The sequence below is a fragment of the Microplitis demolitor genome, chromosome 2 (assembly GCF_026212275.2).
Source record: "Microplitis demolitor isolate Queensland-Clemson2020A chromosome 2, iyMicDemo2.1a, whole genome shotgun sequence".
NCBI lineage: Eukaryota > Metazoa > Arthropoda > Insecta > Hymenoptera > Braconidae > Microplitis > Microplitis demolitor.
Window position 1 is genome coordinate 18,345,757 of NC_068546.1, and position 14,578 is coordinate 18,360,334.

The 14,578-nt window shown below is 26.7% G+C and overlaps 1 protein-coding gene and 2 non-coding genes across 6 annotated transcripts in view; 1 reads left to right on the forward strand and 2 right to left on the reverse strand.

The window, feature by feature from the left end:
- The window catches only part of LOC103568485 (serine/threonine-protein kinase S6KL), a 38,978-nt gene extending 29,108 nt beyond the window's left edge, over window positions 1–9,870 (reverse strand). For 2 of the 4 annotated variants that reach the window (XM_053742783.1, XM_053742780.1), the window contains exons 1-8: window positions 7,667–8,019; window positions 7,303–7,364; window positions 7,123–7,217; window positions 5,446–5,713; window positions 5,296–5,380; window positions 5,109–5,216; window positions 4,880–5,038; window positions 2,784–2,872 (exon numbers count right to left, since the gene is read on the reverse strand). In XM_053742783.1, the coding sequence (XP_053598758.1) occupies window positions 2,784–2,872; window positions 4,880–5,038; window positions 5,109–5,216; window positions 5,296–5,380; window positions 5,446–5,713; window positions 7,123–7,217; window positions 7,303–7,359 (861 nt within the window). In that variant the 5' untranslated portion in view covers window positions 7,360–7,364; window positions 7,667–8,019. Of the gene's footprint in view, window positions 1–2,783; window positions 2,873–4,879; window positions 5,039–5,108; window positions 5,217–5,295; window positions 5,381–5,445; window positions 5,714–7,122; window positions 7,218–7,302; window positions 7,365–7,537; window positions 7,586–7,666; window positions 8,020–9,136 lie in introns of those variants that run through there. The other 2 variants (XM_053742782.1, XM_053742781.1) reach the window with 2 other exon arrangements.
- On the forward strand, window positions 428–501 carry Trnan-guu (transfer RNA asparagine (anticodon GUU)). Its single transcript has one exon. It is a non-coding gene; the product is annotated as a tRNA-Asn (tRNA).
- On the reverse strand, window positions 2,526–2,597 carry Trnaw-cca (transfer RNA tryptophan (anticodon CCA)). The gene has a single exon. It is a non-coding gene; the product is annotated as a tRNA-Trp (tRNA).
- Window positions 9,871–14,578: the final 4,708 nt, after the last annotated feature.

Sequence of the window (14,578 nt, forward strand, 5' to 3'; positions counted from 1 at the left end):
AAGTAATAAGAGAATGTAATGGACGATACGCACATATTAAAGACATTATTCTTCGTTACATCAATAAATATGGGATGCGTATGTGGAAAAAAAAATAGTTTTTTTTGTTCATTTAAAAGTAAGCACTCAGGTCGTTTGTGGAATAAGTACATGGTATGTTTATACAAAGTAAGTACATACTGCATAAACGTACCGAAAAATTTCTCAACAGTTTCTGAATAATACTTATTGCAAGTTTAATTCATGGGATACTTGCAATCGCTTCGATTAATCAGGTAACAACCAGAAAGGCAACTAGTTTCATGGGGCCAAAGGCGAGTTGGTAAAATGTCACGATTACATTTAGCAATAATATTCGAATACTTTAAATAGCTGTTCTTAATTAACAATAAAATGTTATTGAAAAGAAACCTCTCAGTCGACAGATGCTTCCGTGGCGCAATTGGCTAGCGCGTTCGGCTGTTAACCGAAAGGTTGGTGGTTCGAGCCCACCCGGGAGCGTTTCTTTTTTTTTTTTTTTTTTTATTTGAATTTTTAAACTTTATCCATCTACTCGATCAATTTTAATAATTATTGTTTATAGTCATTATCAGACAGTGCTCCCTACTTTTTTAAAATATTTAATGACTTTCAATTGTAATGACCGTATTAAAATTTCGATAGTTACTTAAAAAAAAAAAAAAAAATTTAAACGTTAATTGAAAAAAGGACAACGCAGTTAAATTTAACCAAAATATAGTTGATAATAATTATTTGTTTATGGGCTCATTTTTTTATTGTTGTATTATCATTTGTTATTTAAAAAATGATAAAAGTTTTGAAATATTAATTAACTTTTGTAAAAAACGATATACAAAATTTCCTAAAGGTTAATGTTAAATTATGATTAATATAAACAAGTTTACGTTAATTAATTTTTTAATTGAAATACATTTAATGAACTTTATTGCAAGATGGTTGATTGAGTTTAATGGGTTATAAAAACGATTTACTAATAATTGACCTGGAGGAGACTCAATAAAGATGACGAAGCAACCCAGTAATAAGTAATTAAGATCTACCTTTTTTAAAGTAAATAAGTTGTGCTCCATACTGGTATAGAAATAAATAATAATGCTCAAAACTGGGCTACTAAAATAATTTTTTGTAAAAAAATACAAAAATTGTAATGATAGCAGATACCTAAATGCTTTTATGTACATAGTTTAAGTGTACTTTTGTAGTAAATTTAAATGATTATTTCTAATTTTTAAGTGAACACTATAAATTTAAATGCTGAATTCAATGTATAATTTTAGAATCTATCTATATATTAGGTACTGAACTAACTGTAATATTTAGTACTTAATACATTATAATTTTAGAATATTATTGTAATTTTATAATTCAGCCTCATCAATAAAATCCAGCTTGGATTCTCACATGGCGTTTTCGGATGGATTCAATATGGTTTCCTACAGGAATCCAGCCTAGATTTCTGTATAGATTTTTACCTGGATATCCATGGGAATCTAAATCATGCAGAAATACATATGGGACTCTACTTTAAATTCCTATGTGGGCATACCTAGTTCATCATGTATATAAAATTTCAGATATTCAGGTTTCTATATGTATTTTTTTTATGGGAATCCAGGTATCCATAATTTCCTACATGGATTCCTATATATATCCGTACTTTTATATGCTGATTCCCATAGATTCTTATACAAATCTACAGTTTCCTGTATGGATTTCTATGGAATTTTTTTTATGGGGAATTTCAGTAAATAACAATACCGATAAATAATTTAAAAAATCATACATTCTAATTTTCGAATGTTTTCTAATGTTACAATTCATGTATTTTCAATGGTATTTACAACCCCAGTCGAAAAATTTGATCTGTTTTGAGTTAGTGTACGAATATTAAGTAATATTAATTAAATAGAATTTGTTATTTATTATAGTTTGTTAATAAAATTTATTCAATATGTGGGTTATTATGTGGCTGACTGTGTTAGACAATGTGTACCTTAATTTATATTCTAATATTTTGTTTAATATAAGGGGCAGCATGCAAAAAAAACTTTTTCTTTTTCTTGCGCTCAAATAATTTAAATTTTGTTAATCTACAACTCGAACATCACTGCTTGTCAAATACTATCGATCACACGTATTGTCTACTTTTTTTCTGCATGTATTAGTATTTTCCCTTTCATACAAAGTACCTAAATTCAGCTATTCATTATAGATCGCTAGCAATATTTATTCGAATTTTATTCGTACTAGTTCCGATTTGTTTTTTGTAGTAATATTTAGACTGTTTTAAGTTACTTTTATGCCAAAACTGACTTTCTCCTCATGAAACAGTAATAATAATAATAACCAAAACATTAATTTCATTTAATGTTTTGAGATAAATGCATGATTAAAATATTTATCAATATCTATTTTTTTCTCTGATTAATAGATATTTAAATTTACTATTTATTGCGAGAAAAGATAATTATTGATAACAAAATAAAAAAAATTAAAAAAATATTTGACCCCGACGTGATTTGAACACGCAACCTTCTGATCTGGAGTCAGACGCGCTACCGTTGCGCCACGGAGTCATATGATTGGTAGGATTTATTTTATTATACTGGTGAGACAGTTGAAGCGTAAATTTACCGCCAAATATTTAAATTTAAAAACTAATAATTAAATATTTATAAATTATCAACTAAACAGATTCAAAAGTTTTATTTCATAACCTGTTATAATTAATAATGAATAATTTTTAATAATAATTTACAAACCTTATTAGTAAGAAGAACACATGTAAGAACTCCTAAAGACCACCAGTCAACTTCATGACCATAATACTCTCTACGGACTATTTCAGGAGCTTTAAATTTAAAAAATAATAAATTTATTTATTTATTAGTTTAATATTGAGCATGTCGCCTTTATATCTTTACCATAAACAGGTCTAACCAAATTACAACCCTACCAAATAAAGTTACTATCCCATCACGGTACTAGGAAATAATATCTTAAACTCTTTTGTGTTACCAAAAAATTATTATTATTCACTATAATTATTAGTGTGAGCCTCTAAAAATTTTTTATTTTTTACTATAATTCCTAATTTAGACAAATAATATTCATTACAATTAATCAGTCATTTTTAAGTATATAATATTTTTTAATGTGTACCATAAATATTTTTCGCAAGTCAACGTCCTGTTTCAAGTTTGATCGACAGCATAATAAAAATTCGTAGATTTCTCAAGCCCGTTTTTCTCTTTGTACCTGTTCGTGACTCTAGAACCTATCCAGTGTTTTATCCTATAATTGCCCGCTCAAACATTTTACAGTCATCTCCCTGATTTAGACTTGTCACAATTAGTAATAATATTTGGCAAAATGATAGCCAGCTATTACCAACTAGTGGCCTAGCCTTCATACTAGTTTTACTCCGTAATGATAATTATGTATAATTGTAATTATTGATCGAAAGATATTCGTTTGATCTCATCAGATTAATTAAAAATAATTAGTTCCCAATTTAATTATGGGTCTATTGTCTGGTCTCTGTATACTGAGTAACATATCAATAGTATTAAAAAGGTTCAACGTAAATTTTGTACATGTTTACGATAATTTATGCAGTTAGAAAATGCAAACAGCGACATTTACCACTAATTAAGATCAGTAGCTAAAAGAGTCGCAGACAAATGGCTGACCTGTCTTTCTTTTTTTTAAAGTGATTAACGGGCTGGTGAATGCGCCTAAAATTCTGGCCGATTTTGGGTTCATTTTGCTCAAGGACTGATCTAAGAATATACTCTAAAATTAACTCTATAATCTCTTGTTTATTTCTATTACCATTGAAATTTAATGAGACAAATCTCATCATTAACTTGTAAATTTATTGATTTCGATGATTTTATAATCATGGGATTATTAAAAAAAAATCTACCCACGGTCAAATTTTTTTTATTGGTCGTCTAATATATATATATTTTTTTTTTACTGATACCAAATTAAATTTTTATTATCATTGAAGACATGGCATAGACTAGTTTTTTTTTATTTTCTCTTAATTATATATATAATAGTCATATATATATTCAGTGACAGAATAATTAAAATCCCAAGTAGCACACTTGCCTTTGTGAAATCTATAAGATATCAGTTTTCAGGCTACTTTTTGACTTGTCAATAAGGTATCAATATGTTGACAAAACGATCAAAAATTTATGTCACCGAAAAAATACCTACTTAAAAGACTTAAAACAAGTGACGACAAAAAGTAAATTACAAATAGTAATAAAAAAGTCATCTAAACGACTTTTTAATTGACATGAGACAGGAAAAACAACACAAACTTTTTCTGTCTCCGGAACCAACATTTCCATGTCGTATTAATGTCAAAAAAGATGACTTTGAGATAAAAAAAAATTTGTCTTGTCCTTTTAAAAGACATCTTTAAGACATCTTAAAGTTGACTCTGTGCTACTTGGGATATTAATTTATTTAAAGATAATAAATACGATCGTTTTTTTTTTGCCGCATAATTTAAATGTAATTCGAATGATGTAGATAAATTTATTTATTTCGATACTTGGCAATAAAAGAGAGTTTAAACTATCAAAAGGCACAAACTCAAGTCAAGATCTTTTTAAAGATACCAAATTTAACAACATTAACTTATTCTATCGTATAGATATGGCTAGAACAACACGTTTCTTATTCTCTTCTTAATAATATGGATTATAAATTACATTACATTATTTGGTAGAGCTGTAATTTGATTATATTAATTGTAATTTAAGTAGACCAATTTATGCTAAAGATATGAATGCGTTTGTTTATATAGTAATGGAATAAAATAAATTTGATTAATTACCCATATATTCTTGTGTACCACAAAATGTATTAGTACGATGTAATGGACGCAACCATTTAGCTAAACCAAAATCAATTAGTACCGCGTGTCCTTCATTATCTAATAATACATTTGTAGATTTTAAATCTCTATGTACAATGCCAGCATTGTGAAGAAAATCTACGTAATTAAATTTTATATTAACTTAAAAGTATTTTATATTAAATTAATACAATATATTAAATATTACCTATAGCTAAAGCCAATTCAGCAACATAAATTCTAACAACTTCTTCTGGTAATTTTTCATACTCGCGAATTAGATAATAAAGTTCACCACAATTCACATATTCTGTTACTGTAATAATAATAATAATAATTAATTATAATTATACATCGGAAATAAACAATTAAACACATAAAATGTAAATAATTACACATATATAAAGTTTTTCTGCCTTGCCAATGATGACAGGAGTGAACAATAAATGGATGATGACTGACTGCTTTTTGAATAGCCACCTGAAATATATGAATAATTTAGAAATATATTAAAAAATATAACAAATTGTTAAAATAATTTTTACTTCTTGTTTGACTTGTTCAACTGCATTTTCTTCAATTATTCTTGATTTGCAAATAACTTTCAAAGCATAAATGTTTCCAGTAACTTTATCTTTGACTTTAAATACACGGCCGTAAGCTCCTTTGGCGATGAATTTAATAAAATTGTAATCATTATTAATTGGACGTTCTCGGACTTTGAATTCTGGTAAAAATATCGCTTCAAATTTTGGTACAGGCCATACTGTTTTTGATGAACTCAATGGATCATTCAATGTTCCTTCAGTCCATCTATTTATAAATAATTTATATGTTAATAAATATTAATACCAAGTTTAATAATTTATAATTATAATCATTATTTAATTATTTGAGGTGCAGCACACAATTAGAGACTTTTTTTTTTGATACTGTGCACAAAAAAATATCAAAATTTTCCAGTTAAATTTAAATTTGCCTAAAATGTGATCGGAACAAGTTTATAGAACTAATTAGTTATATTTTTTAAATAAAATTCTATTAATTTTATTAATGACATTAATTTATTTACTAAGATTTTAAAAAAATTTGATTTTTGCGTCTACAAATATATACTTAGCTAATTTTTCATTGAATTAATTTTTTTTTATGATTCTTAAAATGAGTCTACTAAAGTGGATATTTGAAATTTTTTTTTTTTACAAAAGATAATTATTAATACTAATTAGTTATTAATAGGGCCAGGATTTTTGCTTCGATTTAAAAAAATAATAATTTATAATTGATGGTATCGAATTTTAAATACTGCGGCTGAAATATTGGTCGTATAAAAAAATTTTTTAAATAAAAGTTGCTCAAATTTTAATTTTTTAAAAATAATGTCTTTTGTGAGTTTTCCTTAGGGCTAATAAAAAAGCTGTAGTTTTAAAATTAACATTTTCATAATCAACAAAAATTTGAATCATTCATTATGAACCTTAATTTTGGTATTACAGTGAAAATATTGGCCAGATAAACAAAATTTCTAAACAAAAGTTGTAGGTAATTTAATTAATCTAGAAAAAGTGTCTTGTATGATTTTTTTAAACGACTAATATTTTCCCCGTAATTTCAAAATTAATAAAAATTTGAATCATTCATTATGAATCTCAATTTTGGAATTACGGTGAAAGTATTGGCAGTATAAAAAAATCATAAGAGACTTTTTTTTTTATAAAATTAAATTTCATACAACTTAGTTTTATAAATTTTTTTTCAAGACCAATAATTTCGCTGTAATATTAAACATTTGAACCATTAATTTCGAAATTAAGACAAAAATCTTGTCCCTAGTTATTAATAAAGAAAAATATTGACGACATTTTGGTTTTTAAATTTAAATAACAGTAAATTTCAAACATTTGTTTATAAAAAATAGTTAACGTGATAAAAAATAAAAGAAAAAAAAAAACACTGTTATAAATTTAAAATCCTATGTTAGGATGAAAACAATAAGCTATTTTAATATAAGCTTTAATAATAAAATATAAGAACTGACTATGTAAGCAATGGGATTACAAAATATCGCTACAAAAAAAAATATTAAAGGGATTGGATGTTGCCAGTTAATTTAAAACCAAGAAGAAAAGATACTAATTGAATAAAAATCAACATCAGGAAACCATACTATTAAATTAACTAATTAATTAATTAATTTATTAAATATTTTAAAAAATACAAACGCTCGTCGTGAAATACGTGACAATGGTCTGTATTCTTCATAAATAGATTCTGTCGTTCCCGTACAACCTCCGCTGATAATACTACTGAGACTACACTAAAAAAAAAAAGAAAACAAATATATGAATAACATAATTAACTAAATATATAAAGCAAATGTATGTAAACTTTTTGGATCTTACCTGACTGCTATATTGACGTCGCGAGTATTTATTTATTTTATTGTTAGTGTTTCCCATTCAATCTTTTATAAAAAAAAAGTAATCATTAGCAATCATAAAAAATAATGAGTGTAAATGTAGCAGACATGAGACAATTTATATATTTTTAATAAATTAGAATAATGAAATTGAAAAAATGCGCGTACTGGTTTTTCAATTATCTAAGATCGGATTGTTAAATTTTCATTCTTCTTACATTTTATTTATTTATTCAAAATTTTAAAAAATTCCCAATTGTCGGCCAAATTAACGTTTATAAAAAATAAGCAAATGTAAACATAAATAATAAACAATAACAATCAACAGGTGAGACTACAAAACTAACCTGTTATAATTTCGAACTTAGTAAGTAAACTTGATTTATTATCAATTTTATAATATTTAATACTTTTAATACAGACGTTTATTAATTGATTAATAATTATCATGTTACTTATTGATAAACTTTACTACAAAATAATTTGTTGTTGCATGTTCAGAAGTAAGTATTATGACACAAGACAAATGACAACATTCCATTACAGTTATGACATAACAATTATGACTTGTTATTACTTTTAAATTAAAAAATGATTTTAGTTAATAATAATTAGTTAATAAATAATTAGCGTGTTAAAGGTACAAAGTAAGATTGTAAATAAATACTGTAGGTAAAAATAAAGTAATGTATTAATGTATGTATATGTATATAACATATGAGATGAAATGTACGTAAGAGACGTAAATAAAGTAAATGATAATTTAGTATTTATTGGTTATATAGTTTTTTAGTTTATCGATGGCTCAAATTAAATTTTAAATATATTAATTATAGACTGCAAATACTTTTTTTTTTAATTTATTTAATTTTTTTTAATTAAAAAATTAAAAAGTAGTTTAATCATCAATTGGGTGAATGTAGGGACAACCCTGATTAAAAACAACGATTCGAAACGATTTTCAATGTTAAATGTCCTTGAGAAGGGGGATTCAAAAGTATTCAAAATATTCAAAAGTATTAATAAGTATTTAAAATTTTTTTTTCTAATCGTGTTAAATCGTTTCTTTTAATAAGAAAACTGGTTAATGTTATTACTCAGTCTCCAGTTCAAAATAATATAAATGTCGTTACTTTTGAATTCTTTAAAAATTTTGAAATTACAGCTTTTAAATTCAGCGCTGCACCAAATTGGCCGCAAAAATTGGCTAGTCTATAAGTTGATGATAGTCCATAACTTTCTGAGAAATTAGGTGGCAAAAGTTTGCATTAACTGATGGAAAATTGTCTTCAATTTTTTCAGAAAGTTGGCGTCAGGTTGCAGCAGTAGAAGGGATAGTTGGTAACAACTTGTAGTTAATATACCCTGATTAAGAATTCCGATTGGGATACGATTGAGTTTAATCGGAATAAATCGGTTCCATTCGGAAAATGATATATTTTTCAGAAATTTCCGATTCCCTGGCAAAAGCTGGCATTAACTGACGGAAAATTGCCTTCAATTTTCTCAGAAAGTTGCCCCGATAGCCACCCTAACCATAAGTTAACTGTTACAAACTACTGCCGTATTTTGAAGTTAACTTAAGGCTCGGCCGTACCTAACGAAATCTCAAATTTAAGAATTCTAATTACTTTTTGAATATTTATGGGACTCGGATCATGAAAATCTTCCGAGGAAGTTCGTCTTCTGTTTTTAGTCGGAATCTAAAAAAATTGCTGTTATGATAATTATTTAATAAATAAGTAGAATTCTTAAATTCGGGATTTCGTTAGGTGCGGCCCAACCTTAAAGGAAAGTGTTGGAGAGCAAGCAGATACCTTTAAGTTGACAGTTAATTGTCTGCAACTTTCTATTCAATTTGACTACAAGTACTAACGTCAGACGACGACGTTAAGTTGATTGAAAGTTTCACTTCAAATTGACGGCAAGTTACATTCAAGCTACTGCCGTAATCTGAAGCTAAGATTTGCCAGAAACTTTCTCATTGAGTTATATTAGCCGTAAATGTTTCACTGCAACACTTGTAGAGCAATATCTGGCTATCAGGGTATCTTTTGGCAATTTACTTGTTTACTAGTCTTGGGTAGTTCGCGAACGACCTAGGTCGGAAGAGCGCTCCTTTAGGTGAACTATGCGAACTAGTTCATCGATGATCTCGCTCTTAGTTGTTTTTAAATTATTTTTAGCGTCGGTTTTACTAGACACTGGCACTATGTGACCAACCGAGTTATTTACTTTTTCTGTGCGCGCCTTGATATTTCGAGAGACTATTTATATATTAGATCATTACTCAACGAAACTAGCTGTTGACTAATGATTAATATAAATTATTTAATTTTTTCATTTTTACTTAAGTAAAAGATTTGATGTGCTATAAAAAAATGTCAACTTTAATTGTAATAATTAGCATTTTTTAAATATTGTAATATAATTACGCATTATACTAGAAACGAGACTAGCTGTTGACTAATTATTAATATAAATTCTTTTATTTTCTCACTCTTATTTAAATAAAAAATGTTATGTTCCATAAATGAACAGAACCTGCAATAATCATAAATATATTTTTTTCTCTATTTATTGTTTTTATCAAATTATTTAAAAAAAAGAACTAATGAACTAAAAGAGCGAACTAGTTCGCCATTGGATTATGAACTAAATTGAGCGCTCTCAGTGGTGACTGATTAGGCCCAAGACTATTGTTTACTTGTAGAGAAAAACTAAAACTATATTACCATCCCATAGAAAAGGACAAGTTGAAAACCTGAACCATAGATGGCCAGTGGATATCATTTACGAGGCTAGCCTACAAAGGCACAACCGAAAAAAAAAAAAAGTTACACGGAGAGAAAAATATTGTCATAATGACCATCCAGTGTATCTTCAGACGACGTATCATCAGAATAATGATTTGGTTACCTTTTTAAGAATATTTACATCTTTATTTAATAGTCTATAGTATCATTAAAATAATGATATGTATTTGGTTTAGAACAAGTATTCATTTATTTAATTTAAAAATACGTTAAATAGCCTTGTAAACATATGTAGCTACTAGTTGCATTGATGTACTATAAGTAACTATTTTGCCAGCGTGAGAATCCGTATAGCTATAAATTAGTTATTTAGGTGGTTATTTGTATTATCTGTAGGATAATCGGGTCAGAGATTCATACAACACCTGAAATAAGGATACGATCAACATTTTGATGATCCACTGTGAGAAAACTCTGTATAGCTGAATTAGCTAGACGACATAAGATGAGTATACAGCAAATAGCCAGAATAGCGAAACGTATATACTCTGATAGTCAAACTGGCGACAATCTACTGCTGCTGAAAATTGAAGGCGACTTTACGTCAACTAATGGAATGCCAACTTTTGCTACCGACCTTCCCAGAAAGTTAGCGACCAGTTGCAATCAACTTATGGAAATGCCAATTTTTATGGCCAATTTGGTGACAAGTTGCTGCAGTAGATTGTAGCTAGCTTGCTGCCAGCTTGGCTATCAAGGTGCGCAAGATATATATAACATAAATAGACTAAATCAAACTTAGCTGAAGGCTTTAAATAAAATAATAAATTCTTAATTTTGAGTGAAGAAGTTTATATACTTTTAATCAAGTCTACAACTTGCGCCTTGTCAATTCGATTTACAAGATTCTACTGCCTTAGTATAACTTGAAATTACAGCAAGTTCGCGCGGATAGTTTTGAGTGGGGGATTGGGCCCATCCCAGGGGCTGGCCCACCTGACGTTACTTACTCAACTCCCTCCCAGTTTTATTAGGGTCTCTAATCAGCTCAACTATTTTCTAACTTAGGTACTAGAGTTTCCATAACATTATAACAATTGAAGTATTTATAAATATTTTATAATAGTAAAGTTAGCGGTCATCTGACAATTTTTCAAATTTTGAAACAATAAATTAAAATTCTTATATAATAAAAATATAAAAGACAATTCAAAATTCAGTACATGCATTTTTTTAAATTTTATTATTTTAAATCTCTAATTTTTTTTTACGGAATTAAAAAATTGTTGTATGTCAGCCACATTTATAGTCATAAATATTTTAGGTTTACAAAAACAAGAACTTTCATTTCATACAAATTCTATTAATTAAATAAAAAGACAGACTTAGTGAAAATAAGTATCCCGCGGACTGTGTTTTCCCCGAGACCTTACAATTTTTGCGGCTATGAATAATTTTAAAAAATAGTTTTCCCATGTTATACAAATGGGACTACTTTAAGATCAATGATGGACCTTTTAAAATTGGAATTAAGGGCTGAAATTATAACTGAAGTTTTTTTTTGGGCAGAATAATGAATTTTTCATGTGAGAATTAAAAACAATAAATTATCGACTTTTTTTGGAACATCCTAATATATATATAAAATAATTTTGAAATGATTTGCTTGAAATAACTTTTTTTTTTATTTTAATAAAATTTTTATTATTGATTTAGATTTTATTGATTTAATGTATTTTTTTTTTTTTTTTTTTTTTTTTTTTTTTTTTTAGATACAAAAAGATGAATTGCCGAAACCGAAATCAGTAAATAAAAAAAATTTTGCTTTATTTACTTTAATTAATAGTAATAATACAGCTGATATGCCATACAAAACAAATAATAATAATAATAATAATAATCAAATTCAAGATAATAATACAATTTTATATAGTTATTATTTAAATGATAATTGCAATTTTGATTCGTCTAATATAAAAATAGAACAAATAAATAGTGCAAATCATTTTTTTGTAGAGACAGAATCTCTTAACAAATAATAAAATAATTAATCATAATTTAACGAAACATAATTTTGATAATAATGACACATAAAAGATTAAATATTTTTACAGATACAATGTGTGTACAAGATAAAAATAAGCTGGACCAATTGGTACTGTCTACTGATGCTTTAATGATACCCGTTCGGCATGAATGTCAGAAAGATATCTTTTTGATATCAGGAAGATGACATAATTTTTTAGATAACTTTATGATATACCAATAAGATGTCTTTCCGACACTCAGGCCAAGCGGGTAAGTTCAATCAAATCAAATACTCCACCATTATATTTAGACCAAAAATAATACGTAATTGTATACAAAATACTATTAAACAATGAACAGAAGTATCAGAAACACAGGTTAATGTTTTTAATAGTTTAAAAAAAAAATAATAATAATAATATAATGTGATGATATTGATACTAAAAAATCTTCTCATTTTTTCTTTATGACAATCTTCAAGCCCTTAATTCTCCAACGAGTGAAACCAATTTATCACTTATAATTACTGATAATGGATATCAATCAGAGAAAGTTGAATTAAAAATTGAGTCTAAAAAAGAGATTTCATCGCCTTAGATTCATCTTATGGCATTAGTAGCAGCACTACCGGCATTAGAAACAGAATATTAGAAACAAGTTCATGCATTTCTACTGCTGTTCGTTTACTTTTTGGTTTAATTGGTCCAGAACCATATTCACTTGGATTAAAAAATCAATTAGAGACTGCGATAACTGTTAATTAAAATGATAACTGAATTTACAGTATCGCCAACGATGAATATTGTTAACAAAAATAATTGTATTAGCGCAAATAGTACCAATAAAATAAATATTACTAATAATAATAATATTTGTAATATATATGAGTAATATTAGGTATGTAAATAATTAAACAAAATTTTTATAAAGTTGTTTTCACTCGTTAACTATCAGTCGAATCATTTTTTATTTTTTTGGCAAAATTCAAACCATTCTCAGTTATTTAAATTTCAGTCTCCATTGTATTATTATCTCACTAAAAAAAAAAAAAAAAAATCAGAACAAAAGCAGTCTTTAAAATTTTGTGGAAATGGAACTCAGCAGAAACAAAGAAATTTTATAAATTAATATTTTATCCAAGATCCGTTATTATTTATGACGTCTAATATTCGTTTTTTCATTGAATGAACAATATTTTGACAATAATCTGGTCGCTCTGCTAATTGATCCCGGACTATTGTAGCGCAATCGCGCAAATTATCTTTGTTGTTGAGCTTTTCTGTTGGGTTGCAGTTTTTCTTCACCAATTCTAAAATAATCAGCATCAATAAAAAGATAAATATTTATCATCAGTTAAAAAAATAATAATGTTAATTACAATCTAACATGAAATTTTTGTTTGTTTAAAATTTTTTAAATTTCACCATAACTTCTGATTATATTTACCCCAAACATTTTCAAGAGGATTCAAATCTGGTGAAGACAGTGGATGTAGATAAAGCTCAATATCTGGGTGCTCTTCAAACCATTCATTAACAATTCTAGCTGTTTGTAAGGATTTGAAATTTCCTACGATTCTCACTTTTTTTTTATCTTCACAGAAAAAAAAATTAAGAAATTTTTACTAAATTTGAAAAAACAATTACAATCCGAGAAGTAATCTCAAAACGTTAAAAAAAAAAAATCAAAACTTGTACAAAACTGAAAGTAAAAATTACAACATAATATTTAGAATAATAATTTCTGTTGATTACAAAAATTACTGCATTCAAAATAAAATTTACTAGGGACAAATAAAATTTATAATGTATCGATAATTTTTACTATTGTACTTAGTAAATATTAGTTAACGTGCTTTGTGAAAGATGTATTCTGGCGAGTAATTTTACAATCCAGATAGTCATTTTTACAATTTCAAATAGTAATTCTATCTCCTGGAGTAGGAATTGGTCTTACTGACATTCTAAAGTGTACAGTACCTACGTAGAATTACATTGGAGATGTAATATTTATCAATTACGAAACAAAAATTGCGACTAATGTACTAACTTTTAATAATTCTAATAACAATTTCTACTTTTTGTAAGATTGAACTATTTTTATATGAAGAAGTAAATATTGATTTTTTCCAAGCAAAAATTTAATGAAGCTTTACTGTAATTATTATGATAAGTGAAAATTACAATCTAGATAGCAATAATTGAAATAAAATATTAATTATCTACAGAGCATCGTAATTTTTTTCATGGATTGTAATTTTTTATTTGAGATAGCAAATTTTTCATTGTGATAGTAATTATTATTTAATTTTGACCTGCATTTTTCTCCGTGTTGGATCGATAATAAGATACAATACATATAAAAGTCAAATATTTTAAAAATTATCATAAGTTTGACGAATATTTAACGGAAGTAGAGGTTGCGGGTATATCTATGAGTGTGAATGCAGCAGACATCAGTAAAATTCAAAATTAT